This window comes from Amaranthus tricolor, chromosome 13, assembly GCF_026212465.1.
Source record: "Amaranthus tricolor cultivar Red isolate AtriRed21 chromosome 13, ASM2621246v1, whole genome shotgun sequence".
Lineage (NCBI taxonomy): Eukaryota > Viridiplantae > Streptophyta > Magnoliopsida > Caryophyllales > Amaranthaceae > Amaranthus > Amaranthus tricolor.
This window is the reverse complement of record NC_080059.1, coordinates 229,024-245,058: the sequence shown is the minus strand read 5'-3', so window position 1 is coordinate 245,058 and position 16,035 is coordinate 229,024. Positions and strand designations below refer to the sequence as shown.

The following is a 16,035-nucleotide window of genomic DNA, read 5'->3' as shown; positions in this document are numbered from 1 at the left end:
GATTTGATTTCTTAGTGACTTCAAACATCTTTTCCAGGTACCTTTCAGGCTTACTAGAGATGTCATAGACGGGATGGGCATTACTGGAGTTGAAGGTGTTTACAGAAGATGTTGTGAGGAAACGCTTGCTGTGATGCGAACTAATAAAGAAGCTCTCCTGACTATCATTGAAGTATAGCCAATTCATAAATCTCATCTTAGGGGATGTTAAGAAATTATTTACTATTTGGTAACCGACCTTCTTATTTCTTATGCTGTTATGCAGGTTTTCATCCATGATCCTCTATATAAATGGGCCTTATCTCCGCTGAAAGCATTACAGAGGCAAAAGGTGAATTGAGTCTTATGCCTTCTATTGTTGTACAAATTTTGACTGCAATCTCCAGAACCTATTTAGTGATGATTTTTTGATATTCATAAATTAACCTTGTACTCGACAGTTTTTTGTGCACAACATCAAAATCATGCTTTCCAGAGCAGGATTTGCTTTGGTTTTCATTTGCCTTTTTTGGAATGGTAGAGTAAACCTTAAACACTTAAGATAAGATTATACGTCTAGACCAACAAATGGCTCATTAAATTGAGGTCAGTTCATACTGACATGGTTATAGGTATGTTCTGGTGATCAAACTTTCAATAAAGTTAAGTTTGGTTATTTCTTTTATGGGTTAGTTAGATTTGCAAAGGCTCATAAAATCATGTGTATGTTTTTTGTATGTGAAGTTGCAGATGATGTTTGCTACCAAGCATCTTTCAGAAAAAACCTCTTTGTTACCACTAACAAGGGTAAGGTTGCGCACATACGACCCCGCAAACCCCGCCTAGGTGGGATTGTGGGAGCCCTTAAAGGCACTGTAATGTTTTTTCACAAACATGCTATGTTTTCTGTTTGATTCAGATTTTTCCTATAGGTTGGGTACGGGTGAAATATGTCAACACTAGAGGATGATTCATGACCAACCATCCCCACCCCTTCTCCGACACTCCATAAAATAGGTCTCGGTAGCAGCCAAGAGAACTTGTAATTGATGCCTCACTACTTGAACATCTGAGATTTTATCCTTGTTTCCTTGGTGTTTTTTGTGGATAACATGTGGCAACCGGTGGCTAGTGCTTGCCCTGCTTGCGTTAGCTCCCTTTCCCTCCCTCTCCTTTTCTCTACAGCACATACATGTGCAGAAGACCATGAAACTTGTAGATTAATTTAAAATTTGTGTTTCATTTGTTTACAGTACCATATGTGATGTTCATACATTGGCTTTTTCGTATGACAGGAGACTGAGGATGATTTAGAGACTAGTTTGGAAGACTCACAAAATGATAATGAGGGGAACAAGGATGCTGCACGTGCACTGATGCGTGTTAAACAGAAACTAGATGGATATGAGGATGGTGAAATGAGAAGTGTGCATGGACAGGTAAACTTAGTTGAATTTCTTGGCTTAGCAGATCTGCGCGCAGCCATTTTCCATTTCTGGGTTTCTCATTTTTCCTTTTGTTCTCAAACTCTTTCCTTGCTTCTATTTGTTGAGATGTTGCTAGTTTGAGAACACGGTCAAATTTTGCTTCACTTTAAACAATTGCTGAACTTACAGTGGCTTATAAAAGGCAGGTACAATAACCTCCTCTAAGCGAGGTTTTGGCCCAGCATGGTTTTTTATGATCTTTTCCTTGTTTTCAGCTATAAATTCATATTCCTTTTCGTTGTAACTAAGTATTTGTGATAATAAATTTTCTTTGGGAAATTTCAAATGGTAACCCTAAGGTACTAAGTTTTCCATGTGGTAACCAAAGTTTTTTATAAATCCACACGATAACCCCAAGGTTTACCAAATTAAACCTTCGTGACCTTTTTAAAATCCACATGTTTGGAAACATTAATTCCACTGTCTACTGTTGCCCTGTTGTACGCCTGTGCCCTTAAGTTTCTTTCCTTTATTAGTTTTTCCATTTTTTCCCCCCAAAACACAAACCCTAATTTTTCCATTTTTCCCTTAAATCACATTTTTCCCCAAAACACAAATCCTAGTTTTTCCAATTCTCCTTCTACTATTAAATTGGGATTTCTTCTTCAAATTCTTCTGCTGGAAATGAAATTTTTTCGAATTTCTTCTCCAAATTCACTTGGAAGTAACAATGAAGTGGTTTGGATCAGAGCAAGGAAATGTAATTGCATGCCACAAAGATTGAAATTCTTGTAAATTAAAGTTACCCACCTTTAATGCTTGCAAAACCAAACACAATTCTTGGGTAAACCAAATGAAACTCAGAAACTCTCAAAATTCATCCATCAACAGTTGAAAGCTCGAAATTTTTTGAGAAATTGGGGAATTAGGTTAGGGAATTAGGGATTGAAAATTTAGAGAAATTGGGGAATTAGGGTTAGGAAATTAGGGAAAATGTGATCTATGGGATGATGTTCTATGTATTGAATCTCATAAACATGGCATCCTTACTAATAGACGGTTTTCAAAAATTTTTAGTTAAAAGGATCACGGAGGTTTAATCGGATAAACCGCAGGGTTACCGCGTGGGTTTCATAACAACTTTGGTTACCATGTGGAAAACCCAATACCTCAGGGTTACCACATGGAATTTCCCAATTTCTTTTGTTCATTGACAAATATGCTATTTCAATGGACTTCATCTGAAACCTAACCCATGCCTCAGTAGTTTCGATTATAAATTATGAGCTGTATGATATGCTCAGTTTAGTTTATGTATCCAGTCCACAAAGTATCTAATCAACCAATTTTACTGAATGTGAATGGCATGTTGTGCAATTATCATAAAACCTGCATGCTTGACAAACACCAAAAAGGTGACCTGCCATTTGCAGTTACTGTGATGACCTACGAGTTTCTACGCTTTTAACAGCTTATATTGATGTAGGTTCAACAGCTTATCCAAGATGCAATCGACCCAGAGCGGCTATGCCACATGTTCCCCGGATGGGGTGCATGGCTGTGAAGATACAGAACGTATAAAGCCCTCAATTTCTTCTTCTGGTGTTCATCTTATATCCCCATTCTCCCACCATTGCCTTCCTTTTCTCCATACATCTTCGCTGGGAAACCGTGACTATGTTGAAGTTGTATATTAATGTACATTCATCATCTATGTATATCAAAATGAGCTGCTTTGGAAGCTAGGAAATAATATACAATGAGTTTATTCGTTTTGGAGGAGGGGATTTTGTGTTTGTATATTTTTTGATGTAAATGAATTGTATTGTAATCAGAGGCCAAGTTTGTGAAATGCATGTGTTACTTTTCTTGCAGCTTCACCAGCATTTGCTGGACGGTAAAACAATACGAATATACAATTTGTTTTGCCTTTTTTGACCTTCAAACCAAATGTTTTGAAGCTGATAAATGAGCGCAGGAAGATGATGATAGTGAGATGAGATTTTAAGAATAAACCAGGACAAACTGTAAAGACTATAATGAATGCAGGGAGATTATTTGGCACTCTTGTCTTTTTTTTTTTTTTTCTAGAGAAAAGGAAAGGAGTGCTAAAACTTGACCTGACATGAAATTTGAAAACAAGACACAAATCTGACATAATGAGAGTTTGGGTAGAAGTTATTCAGCAGGAATGTAGGATACTGAATCGGGTGGACTTCAATGACTTTCTTTTAGAGAAATTTTTTGATTTTAGTACATAGAAATAGTTTGCATCAACTAAGCATGTGCTACTGTATTTGTGTTAGTGGAGTGGAGTAGAATTGCGGTTTTGTGGAGTAGAGAGCAAAAACTAAAGTGTAGACTAGTAAAATGGAGGACTCATTTAGTCATTTATTTATTGGGCTAGGTTTAGATCCGAACTTTTTTAGAAAGATTGAAAAAAATAAGATAAATAAACAATTTAATTCCAAATATAAGATTCGGAAAAACTTATGTCCCAAAATAAGCTTTCATACATCCAAGCCTAGCCTCGGGTAAGTCGCTGTTAGTAACAGCGAATGAGGAGAAAAAAAAAATTAAAAGGCCCTAAGTCGCTGTTAGTAACAGCGACTTAAAAAAAAAAATTAAATTTTAATAGTACTAAACTTGAAGTAGCTGTATTTTTTTGTTTTTGAAGCAGCTTGTTTTTTAACCTTCAAATAATTATTTAATAGCAAATGAACTAACTATATAAACTTGTTATTGTTTGATTAATCTTCCGATGTGGGATTGTTTTCTGGAACACATCAAAATAAATGAAACCAAAAATTAGCTCACGAATAGAGCACCGATGTGGGACTAAGTTATTGAAGAGGAAGACATCCACCATTGAAGAAGAACACTTATGACAACCTTTTCTGATTCATTGCTAAATCCCTATTTTGATAGCCTTGAGTAAATCCAGCTCTCTTTTCCTCTCTTAATATTCATATTACTTGTTCCCAAAAGCGTCCCAATGTGCAATGCTAACTCCTCTTGGCATATATCTAAAAAGCCACCCTTGATTATCCAGATCCCAACTTTGTACTAGACATAATATCTCAATGGAAGAATCAAGCATACATAATCCTAGCTAAACTTCCTTTTAAAGTTGGTTTTCCATACCAGAAAACTTTGCTACTATTTGTAACATAGTGAAAAGTATCTTTAATTTATTAGAATCAAAAATTGTTGTCGAAGTGTATTAGATGGACGATTGGAGTTCTTTTGAATCATTTAAATACGAGATCATCAAATCCTGACTGTCTCCGAGACGAAAAAACAAGATCCCAGAGGCTCCATTTATCAAGTCTAAGTGATGAACTGATGATATGGATTTTAGATAGACATGATGTAGTAGCCAAATCTCTTGTTTTCTAGAATGATATCAAGAATGTCTCATCGATCAACTAACACTATCATATGCTCTCCCATATTTAAACTGGAAACACCTTAATTGTGTGATACAGTGAATCTCATCAGCAACCTTTGGCCACATGGTCCTCACCCAACATGTATCTTCCTCTTCTATGAACACTGAACTGCACAATGGTCCAAGTATTAAAATATTGAGGAAATACAATATTATAGAGTGGAGCAGGTTCTAGTTTGCATGAGTCTGGATCCGGTTGGATGTTTATGCTGTTATAGTCTTATATCAAATTTAATGATATTGATTTCTATATCATGGATATACTTGGATGTTTGTTTACTATGACTATACTCAACATGTTTTCTAATCGTATAGGTTTGTGCAATCTACCTGTATATGACTATACTCAACACAGTCCCACATCGGAAGATTAATTAAACAATAACAAGTTTATATAGTTAGTTCATCTGCTATTAAATAACTGTTTGAAGGTTAAAAAACGAGCTGCTCCAAAAACAATAAATTACAGCGACTTCAAATTCAGTACTATTAAAATTTAAAAAAAAAAAATTTTTTTTTTTTAAGTCGCTGTTAGTAACAGCGACTTAAGGGGTTGACTGGTCAACTCCTTAAGTCGCTGTTACTAACAGCGACTTAGGGCCTTTTAATTTTTTTTTTTCTCCTCATTCGCTGTTACTAACAGCGACTTACCCGAGGCTAGGCTTGGATGTACGGAAGCTTATTTTGGGACATAAGTTTTCCCGAATCTTTTATTCGGAATTAAATTGTTTATTTATCTTATTTTTTTCAATCTTTCACTTTTTTAACTAGATTAGAAGTGTCATGACTAAGAGGAGATCTTTGTAAATAACGATAATTTGTAAAGTTAACAAATCATTTTTATGTGGTAGAATTTGATAGGGTTGGAGTTTTGTGATTTTAATTTACCTTTTTAATTTTGTTTATTTTATTGTTATTTTTTTGTCTTTTGTGGTGATTTATAAATTACAGTTATCGATTAGAAATTATTGTCATGACTAATGCCAAATGCAATTAGTTAAATTATTTAGATGATATCAAAACATAATGACTTGTTAATCAACCTCAATAATCTTTCTCTTTATTTTAATAGTCATTTATATTGATTATTAATTTCTTTGCATACAAATATGCCCATGTATGTTTTTTTATGATTGATGGTATTCGATTGATAGTATTCAATGATCAAATTTCCTTTTACAAATAATTATTGGCCTATTGGCACGATTTCCATAACAGTAAAATGTACAAAGATGATCTTTCTGCTAATTTTATCTTTTTCTATCATGTTTTTGAACCTTATTTAGGTCACTTATCCCTATATTTTTAGATTTGCATTTATGGAAATCGGATTGATCTTAATTTGAAATTTCAGATTTTCGATTTCGCAAAACATGATTAAGTTTCGATCCAAAAAATTGAATATCTAAATTCCAAATATCTGATTTATTTTGGATTGGATATCAAATATATATATGGTTTTATTTTTAGGAAAATAATATGATTTTTAACACAAATATTTAAACTTACTTTGTTTTTTTTTTAATAAAGCATATTTTTTTAAGTTTTAAAAAAATCATTTTGAACATATGATTGGATATTCAAAAGACTAAATTAATTTACAATAGATTATGCAGCTTAGTTTTAGTTGAGAATTACAAATATTATAAAAATTGATATTCCATGTTGCAAATATACTAATCAGGATCTTATTTAAACATCGAAAATCTGATCCAACTTATTCGGTTTTCAAGAATCAAATAAATTTTCCGATTTTTTAGCCGAATATTCTTATTTTTTGTGCACCCCTAATCATAACTATCAATTTAATATCCCGTACAAAGTATAAAATCACGTCGTGTAAGATATCGTGAATCAGAATAACAAATACTCCCTCCGTTCTTTTAAGTTTGTCCACCTTATTATAACTGGTAGTTTCAAAAATTTGTCCACTTTAAAATACTTTCTATTTTTGGAAAAAATAAATCCCTAATGCACCCTCATTTCTCTCTCTCACTCCCTTATTTTTCTAGTATATTCACTCTCTCAATTAAATCTCTCGTATCACCGCCCTTTTATTATTTCTCTGATCTTTCTTTTCCTGTTTTTCTGTCTTCTTACTCACCATTTTCATGGCTTCTTTGAACCATTGCCCCCTGTTAATCCCTTAACTTTAGTTCATTTTTATTGAACTAAAATAAAGATCGGCTCTTTCTCTACATTTTGAGGTAAGTTTATAATTTTTGGTCTTCATCTCCAAAATCAACCCCCTGTTCTTCAATTGCCATTAACATTTCTTCAAAGCTTTGTTTTAATTTGATTTTTGAGTATGGAAAACTAGAGATCTACTAGCTCTTCATCAATTCCTAGTTATCTTTATAATGGCCTTTGTGATTATGGGGATTTATGTTCGTGTTCCTTACATGGCCGGATACATTCATACTCAAATGAGATTTTAAGTTAGTCTAAGAAAGAACTTGAGGCCTATCAAAAGTCCATTGAAGATGACGCATGTTCACAGTATCACGAGACTATTTCTTCTGAGCCTCTTTCTTATTCATACCTTAATGGAAAAGATCCCCCTTTGAAGATTGTTACTTTTGTGTATGATTCTCCTACTAAAATGACTCCTTCAAGTCCTTCTGTTGAACAAGACCCAAATTTGGTGGTTCCTGATACTCTTGAAGAAGTACTTGTTGTTAGGGCAAAGAAAAACCCTAAGAAACGTTGTTGATGATTGTAAGGCATTTATGTGTATGTTTTTTAATTTCATAGCTGAGAACAATCGAAAATTTGGCCTTTAGGATGTCATTTGATCTTTGGATGAATTCTGAAAATTGTTTACTGTTGGACGAATTTGGGTTATTCTGATTTTTTGGCGTGTTCTTGTTTGATGTATAGTTGTTTCTGTTTTGATGTTGAACCCCAATGATTTTTTGATGATTCGGTTCTGTTTTGATGTTCATAGCTGAGAACATTCTGATTTTTTGATGATTTGGTTTTGTTTTGATGTTGAAGCCCCAATGATGATTTGTTTTCATGAGTTCTTATAAATTTCATATTCTGAAAAAATAACTTTAAATTCCTAGTTGAATAGCTTTTGTTAGACGTCTAAAGTCACTGTGTTATATGCATGTTCGGTGGCATTCATTCATTTTTGATGATTGTTTATAGTCTGAGAGGATTAACAACCTCTATGATGAAACAGGGGGCTTTTTTGTTACTGATAACACTAATAAAATGAAGCTATTAACAAACATGTACATTAATCGTTGATTTCAGATTTGTTTTGCAAAATGTTGCTCCTAAGATTGTTAAAGAAACATTTTTAATGATGATTTTTCGTAACATAACTGAGGGGCGTTGTTCAAAGAATTGCATCCTTGTGTCTCCTCGATTGCTTGATCATATGCTTCTTATATTGCATTGGATGATTGTGTCACATCTTCATTCTCTGCTACTGTTTGTGATGCTTGCTGATTTCTGTTTTGATTCACAAAAGCAACAGCTTCTCTAAGTAGCTGTGTCGGAATTCGAACTTGAATTCTAAGCCCCCCATTATCTTCTTCAACGTTTTTACCAAAATGAGGTTGGACGTAGTCATTACATCCCTTAACCTTCAATATCTTTTAAGTGGTGCTGCAATGAAATTCAGACATTTGTTAATGTCTTTGGATGAAGTTCAGCATTGCATCTTCAACTGCATTAATCAACTCTGTCATACTCTTTGGCATTTTCTTATGCATCAATGATTGAATGCTTCTAAAGAATTTCAAGTCCAAAATGTTACAATCTGGACTATTAGGGGGTTGTTGTGTAAGAATGAAGGTTAACCCACCTTGCTTGTTGTGCTGTTGCCGTATTGGATCTTCATTTGTAATGTGCACTTTTACATTGTCTTGTTGAATGAAAATGATTGAAGGTCCTTCTTTTGGCCACTTTCTTAGTATTGTCGGAATGAGATTTTGGATGAGCATGCTTCTATAAACTTCTTGAGTGACTGATTCTGTTGGCTTAATTTCAATTGACCCCCTTAACCTATTCTTCGAGTCCCTCACGGCTGCAACCCTGTTAATAAAGGGAAAATTTCCTATTTTCCCATCAAACGTGCATTGACCATGTAGACTCCATCTTGGCTTAGCAACCGCCCCTAGGAACAGCCTTCGGTATAAACTTAGATGACTTTGCTGCCCTATACGGGATCTTCTCTTTGTGTGCAAGGTAAACTCTTTTAGTTTTTTTGGTCAAATAAAACCATTTCTCATCGATGTGAATGAAATCTAACATTCCCTTGTATATTGGATGTCTTTGAATGCTATCTTCTTGGATGAGACTCAAAATCCACTTCACCCTTCTCAATTTATTGGCATCGGTTAAAGCCGGGTGAAGAGGATTTGAATGTGCCTTAATTTCACTTTTTTTGATTAACCTCCAAACGGTCGATGGTGCCAAGTCCAAACAACTTGCAACATCTCTTATACATGTATGTTCCCCCATCGGTCTAGACTCTAGAACGTTTGGAGGCACCACAACTCTCATCCTTCCACAATTTTTGTATTCAACGATGTATGGTTCTCTTGAAATATTAAATGCCTCATCTCACTATTGAGCCTTGGCTTATGATGATCGTGTTGTTCTCCTTGCTGCTCAACCATGTCTGCCAGTTCTTACTCTGATTCTGAGCTTGATTGAGGATCATACTGGCTTGATCCAAAATACCATGCCCCCTCGATTTCGTCCTCACTTCCTGAAGCCATGAATAAGGCTGTGATGCAGTGTGCAATACCTGCTTATACTTGGTGGGTGATTGATTACTGTTTCTATTGAATTTTTTTGAGCTGTTGTGGTGTTTTGGGATTTTAGCACAGAAAATGGAGGGTTTTTTTTATGATGATTCTGATTATAGTCAAGCAATATGGAAGGTTTCAGCACATTTGAAGATGATTGTGATTATGGTTTAGCAACTTATATACTCCCAAAACAGAATTTTGAAGATTTTTTTGATGATTATACTTGTAATCTTTGACTAGATTGATTTAATGTATAAATCCATGTACATAAAAATTGTTCAATGCAATTGTTTGTTCATAGATAAGTAAGTTGTATTTCATTTTAGATTTTGCCATTTTCCCTCCTTTTTTTAGAAAATCCACCAAAACTTTTCTAATTTGGAAAATTTAGTGGGTTTGTTACTCTCCAAGTGTCTTTGTAAGGTTATCTCTCATAAATTAAATGCAATCATTTTTTTGTTCTTTAAATTTTATTTTATTTTAATTTTCTCTCATACTTTCAATACAATCATTACTTTACACCACTATCTAATTAAAATAATACCACTATAATAAAAAGATTTTTTTTTCTTAATAAGTGAGAAAAATTCAAATTAGACAAACTTAAAAGAACGGAAACAGTATATAGCAAATTTAAGATCAGGTAAATTATTTTACTACCCAGTCTCTCGATTGCCGCATTAAGTAAAATATAATGAGTGACACATACTCTCGTTAACTAGTGTTAGTATCAGATAAAGCTGATTAAGGCATCCAAGTGAAAATTTTGTTCATTAGCGTTATTATGTGCACCACGTGTATTATACATTCATTTCAAGATCAATTTTTTTATCGATTGGAAAGCAATTATCACTTTCTAGAAAATTTGAAATACTTAAGTAAAAAAAATTAATTAAATAAACTAAGTTTTAAACTTATTCCAAAACTAAGCGTGAAATTTCCAAACCTAAAGTTTGGGGCTGTTCGCAGTTACTAACTGCGAACAGGTCAAAAAAGACAAAATAGCTGTTCGCACTCACTAACTGCGAACAACTATTTGACCTGTTTTGTTCTGTTCGCATTTAGTAACTGCGAACAGCAACAGAACAAAATAGATTTTCCCAGTTAGTAAGTGGGAACATCTATTTTTGTCTTTTTTGACCTGTTCGCAGTTAGTAACTGCGAACAGACCTAAACCTCAAGTTTGGGAATTTCACGCTTATTTTTGGAATAAGTTTAAAACTTAATTTATTTAATTATTTTTTTTCTTAAGTATTTCAAAAATTCTCCTATTTTCGGCCTACATGTAATAAAAAAATAAAATTTTATTTAGTGCTCGTTTATGAAATGAACACTTACGGTCCGTTTGGTAGGTGGTAATAAACGGAGGTAATGGGAATAAAAATCTAGTATAATTTTAGTTGAAAATCTCTTACCTACCTTGATGGTAATGGAATACCATTGGAAGAGGTGGTATTAGGTGGTGAATAATAATGAAAATTTGTAAACAAAAAACTTTTTTGTGATCAAGGTTTTATAACTATGGGAATAATATGAAACTTTTCATGAAATTTTACACTATAAATTATTCCCATTACCACCATTTAGTACCACTAATCAAACAGACCGTTAAATTTTTATCGTGTCCAAAAATATGATCATTTGTTCATTTGCATAAATAATGAGTCAAAAAAATGAGCACAAAAATAAACTAACATATATTTGGATGCATCTACACTCGAATACAAGTATTTGAAGATAAAAATGGTGCTACATATACATGTCATTTGCCGCCTTAGAACTTAGAAGCCATGTGCAAATTTAAACAAAACATGCAAATTTTAATAATAAGCATACAAGCCAAGCCATGTCCAACAACTAGTTTTGGAAAAATCATCACATATATTTATACAAAATTATCATGTCCAGTTTACAATTTACCCAAAAAAAATGTTGAGTATAGCTTACAATAATTCCTTTGCAACAAGGTTTTCTGGACAAGGCGATTACATTGGCCACAATAATTTAGGGTAAAAATTTTATTTACCTTATTTACCACCAATAAGATCAAAGCTGATAATGCATACCAATTATTCAAGGATCGTGTTAAAGTTCATCATAATCGCGCTCCACACGGTATAAATGTGTATCAGTATCTTGATCTTGATCAAAGCTGTTATAAAGAGAAGAAAGTAAAATTTTCCCTACAAGGGATGTTCAAACCAAAGTAAGAATAAGAAATTACGAGCGATCACAACTTTGGAAGCATATCACACTTTGCCGTTGCCCATCCAATTCGAGAATTATCATTGTCATAGATCATCATTTTATTTAACAACGAAATATCTGCAAATAAATAAAAATAATTTTATAGAAAATCAACTGCAGTAAAATCAATTGCTTATTGCGACTTTAATTAGATTTCTAACCTCCAAGAATATTGATATCTTCTAAACCTGCTTCACCACCATCCAAAATTCCCAGGCATACATTCCCAAATTGCTAAACAAAAAGAAAGACTCTTAAGTGACTCTACTTTGTCAAAATCACACGAACAAATGAATAAAATAATACTTACATTAATAACAAGATAGGCTTCTGGTGACATTTCTATCACTGCATTCTTCACCTTCGAGAATTTTAGTGCTAAAGGCTTGAAAAACATTTGGACATCGTTGATTGATTTGAAGGGTTCAATACCTTTCCAACATACGGGAAGGGTTTTATCCTCGTGTACAACCTTTAATTTCTTTGAGTCGACATTTTTCTTTATCTGAAACGAATATGTAGGAGTTAGTGAACCGGTGTGCAGAATGTTTCCATGTGAATTAAGATACTAAACTTCTTACCATGGATAAGGCAGCTTCATAAACTGGACTATTAAGGTAAGTGTAGGTACTTCCACTGTCAAGAACAAAGGAAAGGCCATTCTTGACAACATTTTTCCCGTTAAAAAGCAGATCTGCTGGTCCTATTGAATAATAGTTCCTACAATAAATCATGTTATAAATTTAAATAAACATCAAGAGCATACACGAAAAATTAGAAGCTTCGTCAATATAGCATGCGTTGCTATATGGCAAAAAAAAATAGAGATCTTACTCAATTTGTTGTTTCAACATAGGTACCCAAACGGTATCTTTTGATACTAGTTTATCGCCAAAGAAAAGATACCCTCCTCCCTGGACACTTAAACAATGGCCAAACACATTCTTCATCACTTTCAGTTCATGAAGTTGAGACAAAAGACTAGATTTTCCATTTGCCAAACCAAGAACTCCATCTACGAAAGGGGGTGAACCGGAAATGTCTTGATCATAGCCACAACTGAAGAAACAATCATGGTATCAGACTATGAGTTATGTCTGTACTAACTCCAAAACAAGATAGTGCCTTCTTTAAAAGTAAGGAATGAATCTACTTGAGCATATTTATTCAATCCAAAACAAGTAATATGAATAATAAGTCGAGGAAAAACAAGCCAAGCATCGCATTATAAACCCTTATTTTGGAACTCTCAAATGGAATTTTCAAATGAAAAACAATCCAAAACAACAATTAATGTAAATCGAATTTTCCTAAATAACACTTATTTCGGAATGGAAAGAAATCCTTATTTGACATATTGGAAGGTTGCGTCATGCATAACGTGTGTGTTCAAATTATAGTTCAAAACCACAAAAAAGAAGTACAAACCCAAAAGCTAAAGAAGCACGTGCAACAAAACCATTTAAGACTTGAAGGCGGAAAAAGTCTTTCACTAGTACGCCAATAGATGAACCATGATCAGCATACTCAATTTCATAGTCACATTGATCACTAGGATTGTGACACGGATAATTTGGAGGATGTTGCAAAAACGTACACAAGGAATCATGACATGAAAGAGCATTATTCGCAGGTTTATAAGGATCATGTGGGCTCTGCGACAAAAAGCAAAACATAATACTTCAATATCTACGGGATAAAGAGACAAATTATACGGATATGTTTCGCAGAAGAAGTACCTTAGGGCAATTAATGCAAGGAGCATCACAATGAACCCAAGTTAGATCGCTTCCCGTATCAATATCAAGATGATAGGGTTTAGGAGGTTCACCAATATTCAAGGTAGTGTAAAAGTACCTACAAATAAAATTAATTTTAAGTATAAATGTCTAATAATAGTCTAATCTAAAATGTAAAACTGCAGCAAAAAACAAATGAAGGACTAAAGTCAATGTATAAAATTCAATTTGCATGATCTAGGATATACACCAACACTTTAAAAAAACAAATAGATAAAAACCATTATTTCATGAAGCAAATGGCATTTATTTTCCTTTTGCGTCTATCTTGTGCATCATAAGGATTAAGGAAACTAACGGTAGAAAGTGAAAAAGATAGGAAGTTCATCAACAAAAGGCAAGATATTAGTTTAAAAAAAGACTAAACAAAGTTTAGATATCTCTCATTTAAGAAACTATAGATTCTACATAAATAAATGGAAAGGGCTGGGAAGGTTCATCTGGAAAATAAGTCAAACAACATAATCACCTAGAATCAAAAGGAGATCAAAGTCATCAAGCATAAGCAAAACCAAGATCCATCTATGACACGAACAGCTATCTCCTTAAGATATTGTATTGAACACTTAGTTAAGAGATAGAAGTACAACTTAACAGTTAACAGTAACAACATTTCAACAGCATTTTATTACGCTAATATCATTAAGTGGCTCCTCCTTGGTTGGGATTTAGGGTCCGATGTCATAAACAAATATGTTGTTCCGATTGAACCTTGATACCAAACATCATGTGTGAGACAGACACTAATCTTACAAGTATAACATATATAAAACATACCTCAATAAACAACACAACAGATATTTAGACTGATCAAAAAATGAATAAAAACCGGTAAAACACAAAGATTATGAAAAAGAGAAGATACCCATCAGGATAAACGTTTCCTTGAACACGAAAAACAGCATTATAGTCCAAATTATGGATTCCACGGCGATTCTGGGAGTTCTGAGGCTCACATAAACTACCTTGCAAAAATGCAGCAGCAGAAAACAAAAACAGCTGAATCAACGAGAAAGCCACTTCTTTTGTTGCCCATAATCTTCTCATGTTTTTGTGGTTGATCAAAAGGAAAGATTTGGTTCCAAGTAGCAAATAATCCAAACCCTTTTCACCTGTACAAAGTTTCAAATAATTCAATATTGATCATCAAAAAATCATAAATTAAGCATAATATATACTTGTATTAGCAAATTACCTCAAATTGTTCTGGACAATAAACCAACTGGATTCAAAAAGGAATCAAATTCTGGACACTGTACATTTTATAAGAGATTGAAGGAGTGCAATCAATCGAGGGTAAACCGTAATATAATCATATCAATATCAATTTTAAAAACCCAGAAAAATAAACAGAAAATCAGTACAGTCCCTAATCAAATATACAATCTTTTTCTATCTAAATTAAGAAGCGAAAAATAGATGTTGGTCCCAACGTGCCGAATAAAGTCTAGAAGTAGAAGACCTAAAAGGTAAAAGAAGAAAGAAAAGAAGCCAATAAATTACCTGTGCAATTGAATAATGAGTAACTGAAAAATGATGTCTGAAAAATATGGATAAATGGTTAGTTTATTCTTTCCAAGAAACTTAGAAAACAGAAGTTAATTGATGAGCAAATCCAAAAACGGAGAATCTGCAGAGAAATGGGTTATAGAGAAATAAATATAAATAGGAGTATAAATTAGAAAATTTGAAATAAATGAGATTATTTATCTACTTAATTTCAAATATAAGATTCGGGAAAATTTATGTCCCAAAATAAGCTTCCGTATGTTCAAGTTTAGCCTCGGGTAAGTCGCTGTTACTAACAGCGAATAAAGGGGAAAAAAAATTAAAAAGTTGAAAGTCGCTGTTACTAACAGCGACTATCAGGTTTTTATTTTTTTTTTTTAATTTAAAAACTAAACTAGCCGTTGTTAATTAGAAAAATAGCCGTTAGAAATGTGAAAATAGCCATTGTAATGTTGTTGTATAAATAGGTCCTTCATTTCTCATACTTCATTTTATCCATTCTACATCATTCTTCTTTTTTTCAATCAATTGTTAAAGTTAACATAAGGTATTCTGTTAGTTTTATTATTGTAAATGTAAATATTATTTTTGAAAGTTCACTAACGTTACTATATTATATGTATTATGTAGATGTCAAAGGCGCATTGTATTGAAGAGCTTTGTGATTGTGGTTATGAAGTTGAGATTAATACTGATTGGAGCGACTTCGATCCAAGGCGTGAATTTGTTGCTTGCCCTTTCTACTTGGCTGACGGATTAGGATGCACATACTTTCGCTGGATTGCTCCGGAGGGTACAAAATGGCAGAGAGACTTAATAATACGGCTTGAGAAGGAAAAACAAGAGCTTAAAGA

At 33.3% G+C, this 16,035-nt stretch overlaps 3 protein-coding genes across 6 annotated transcripts in view; 1 reads left to right on the top strand and 2 right to left on the bottom strand.

Annotated features, from left to right (window-relative positions):
• The window catches only part of LOC130798169 (serine/threonine-protein kinase ATM), a 55,484-nt gene extending 51,553 nt beyond the window's left edge, over positions 1-3,931 (top strand). The window contains exons 76-79 of one of the 3 annotated variants that reach the window (XM_057661053.1): positions 38-172; positions 266-331; positions 1,275-1,418; positions 2,893-3,931. In XM_057661053.1, the coding sequence (XP_057517036.1) occupies positions 38-172; positions 266-331; positions 1,275-1,418; positions 2,893-2,970 (423 nt within the window). In that variant the 3' untranslated portion in view covers positions 2,971-3,931. Of the gene's footprint in view, positions 1-37; positions 173-265; positions 332-911; positions 1,202-1,274; positions 1,419-2,892 lie in introns of those variants that run through there. The other 2 variants (XM_057661054.1, XM_057661056.1) reach the window with 2 other exon arrangements.
• Positions 3,932-8,498: 4,567 nt separating this feature from the next.
• LOC130798185 (uncharacterized) lies at positions 8,499-9,593 on the bottom strand. The gene is made up of 3 exons (XM_057661073.1): positions 9,508-9,593; positions 9,011-9,412; positions 8,499-8,904 (listed from the first exon to the last, which is right to left on the bottom strand). Exons 1-3 carry the CDS (start codon positions 9,591-9,593, stop codon positions 8,499-8,501), a joined length of 894 nt encoding a protein of 297 aa, XP_057517056.1.
• A 1,894-nt stretch (positions 9,594-11,487) lies between these two features.
• Positions 11,488-15,302, bottom strand: LOC130798168 (aspartic proteinase Asp1-like). Of its 2 annotated transcripts, XM_057661052.1 has the most exons (11): positions 15,176-15,302; positions 14,868-14,925; positions 14,538-14,784; positions 13,613-13,730; positions 13,302-13,528; positions 12,708-12,932; positions 12,455-12,593; positions 12,184-12,378; positions 12,035-12,107; positions 11,864-11,951; positions 11,488-11,778 (listed from the first exon to the last, which is right to left on the bottom strand). In XM_057661052.1, the coding sequence occupies exons 3-11, from the start codon at positions 14,717-14,719 to the stop codon at positions 11,712-11,714; spliced, it is 1,314 nt and encodes a 437-aa protein (XP_057517035.1). In that variant the 5' UTR covers positions 14,720-14,784; positions 14,868-14,925; positions 15,176-15,302; the 3' UTR covers positions 11,488-11,711. The 2 variants fall into 2 exon arrangements, with proteins under 2 accessions (XP_057517035.1, XP_057517034.1); XM_057661051.1 differs by lacking the exon at positions 15,176-15,302 and having other exon boundaries at positions 14,868-15,166.
• Positions 15,303-16,035: the final 733 nt, after the last annotated feature.

Excerpts from the sequence above, each read along its gene's own strand:
- LOC130798185 (XM_057661073.1), bottom strand. The coding sequence starts at position 9,593 with ATGGCTTCAGGAAGTGAGGACGAAATCGAGGGGGCATGGTATTTTGGA. Across the intron at positions 9,413-9,507 it reads CAATCAAGCTCAGAATCAGA|AGAACCATACATCGTTGAAT; the intron begins GTAAGAACTGGC and ends TAATATTTCAAG. Across the intron at positions 8,905-9,010 it reads AGGGCAGCAAAGTCATCTAA|GGTTGCAGCCGTGAGGGACT; the intron begins GTTTATACCGAA and ends CTTTATTAACAG.
- LOC130798168 (XM_057661052.1), bottom strand. The coding sequence starts at position 14,719 with ATGAGAAGATTATGGGCAACAAAAGAAGTGGCTTTCTCGTTGATTCAG. Across the intron at positions 12,108-12,183 it reads AAGCCTATCTTGTTATTAAT|CAATTTGGGAATGTATGCCT; the intron begins GTAAGTATTATT and ends CTTTTTGTTTAG. Across the intron at positions 11,779-11,863 it reads AAGTGTGATATGCTTCCAAA|CTTTGATCAAGATCAAGATA; the intron begins GTTGTGATCGCT and ends TCTTTATAACAG.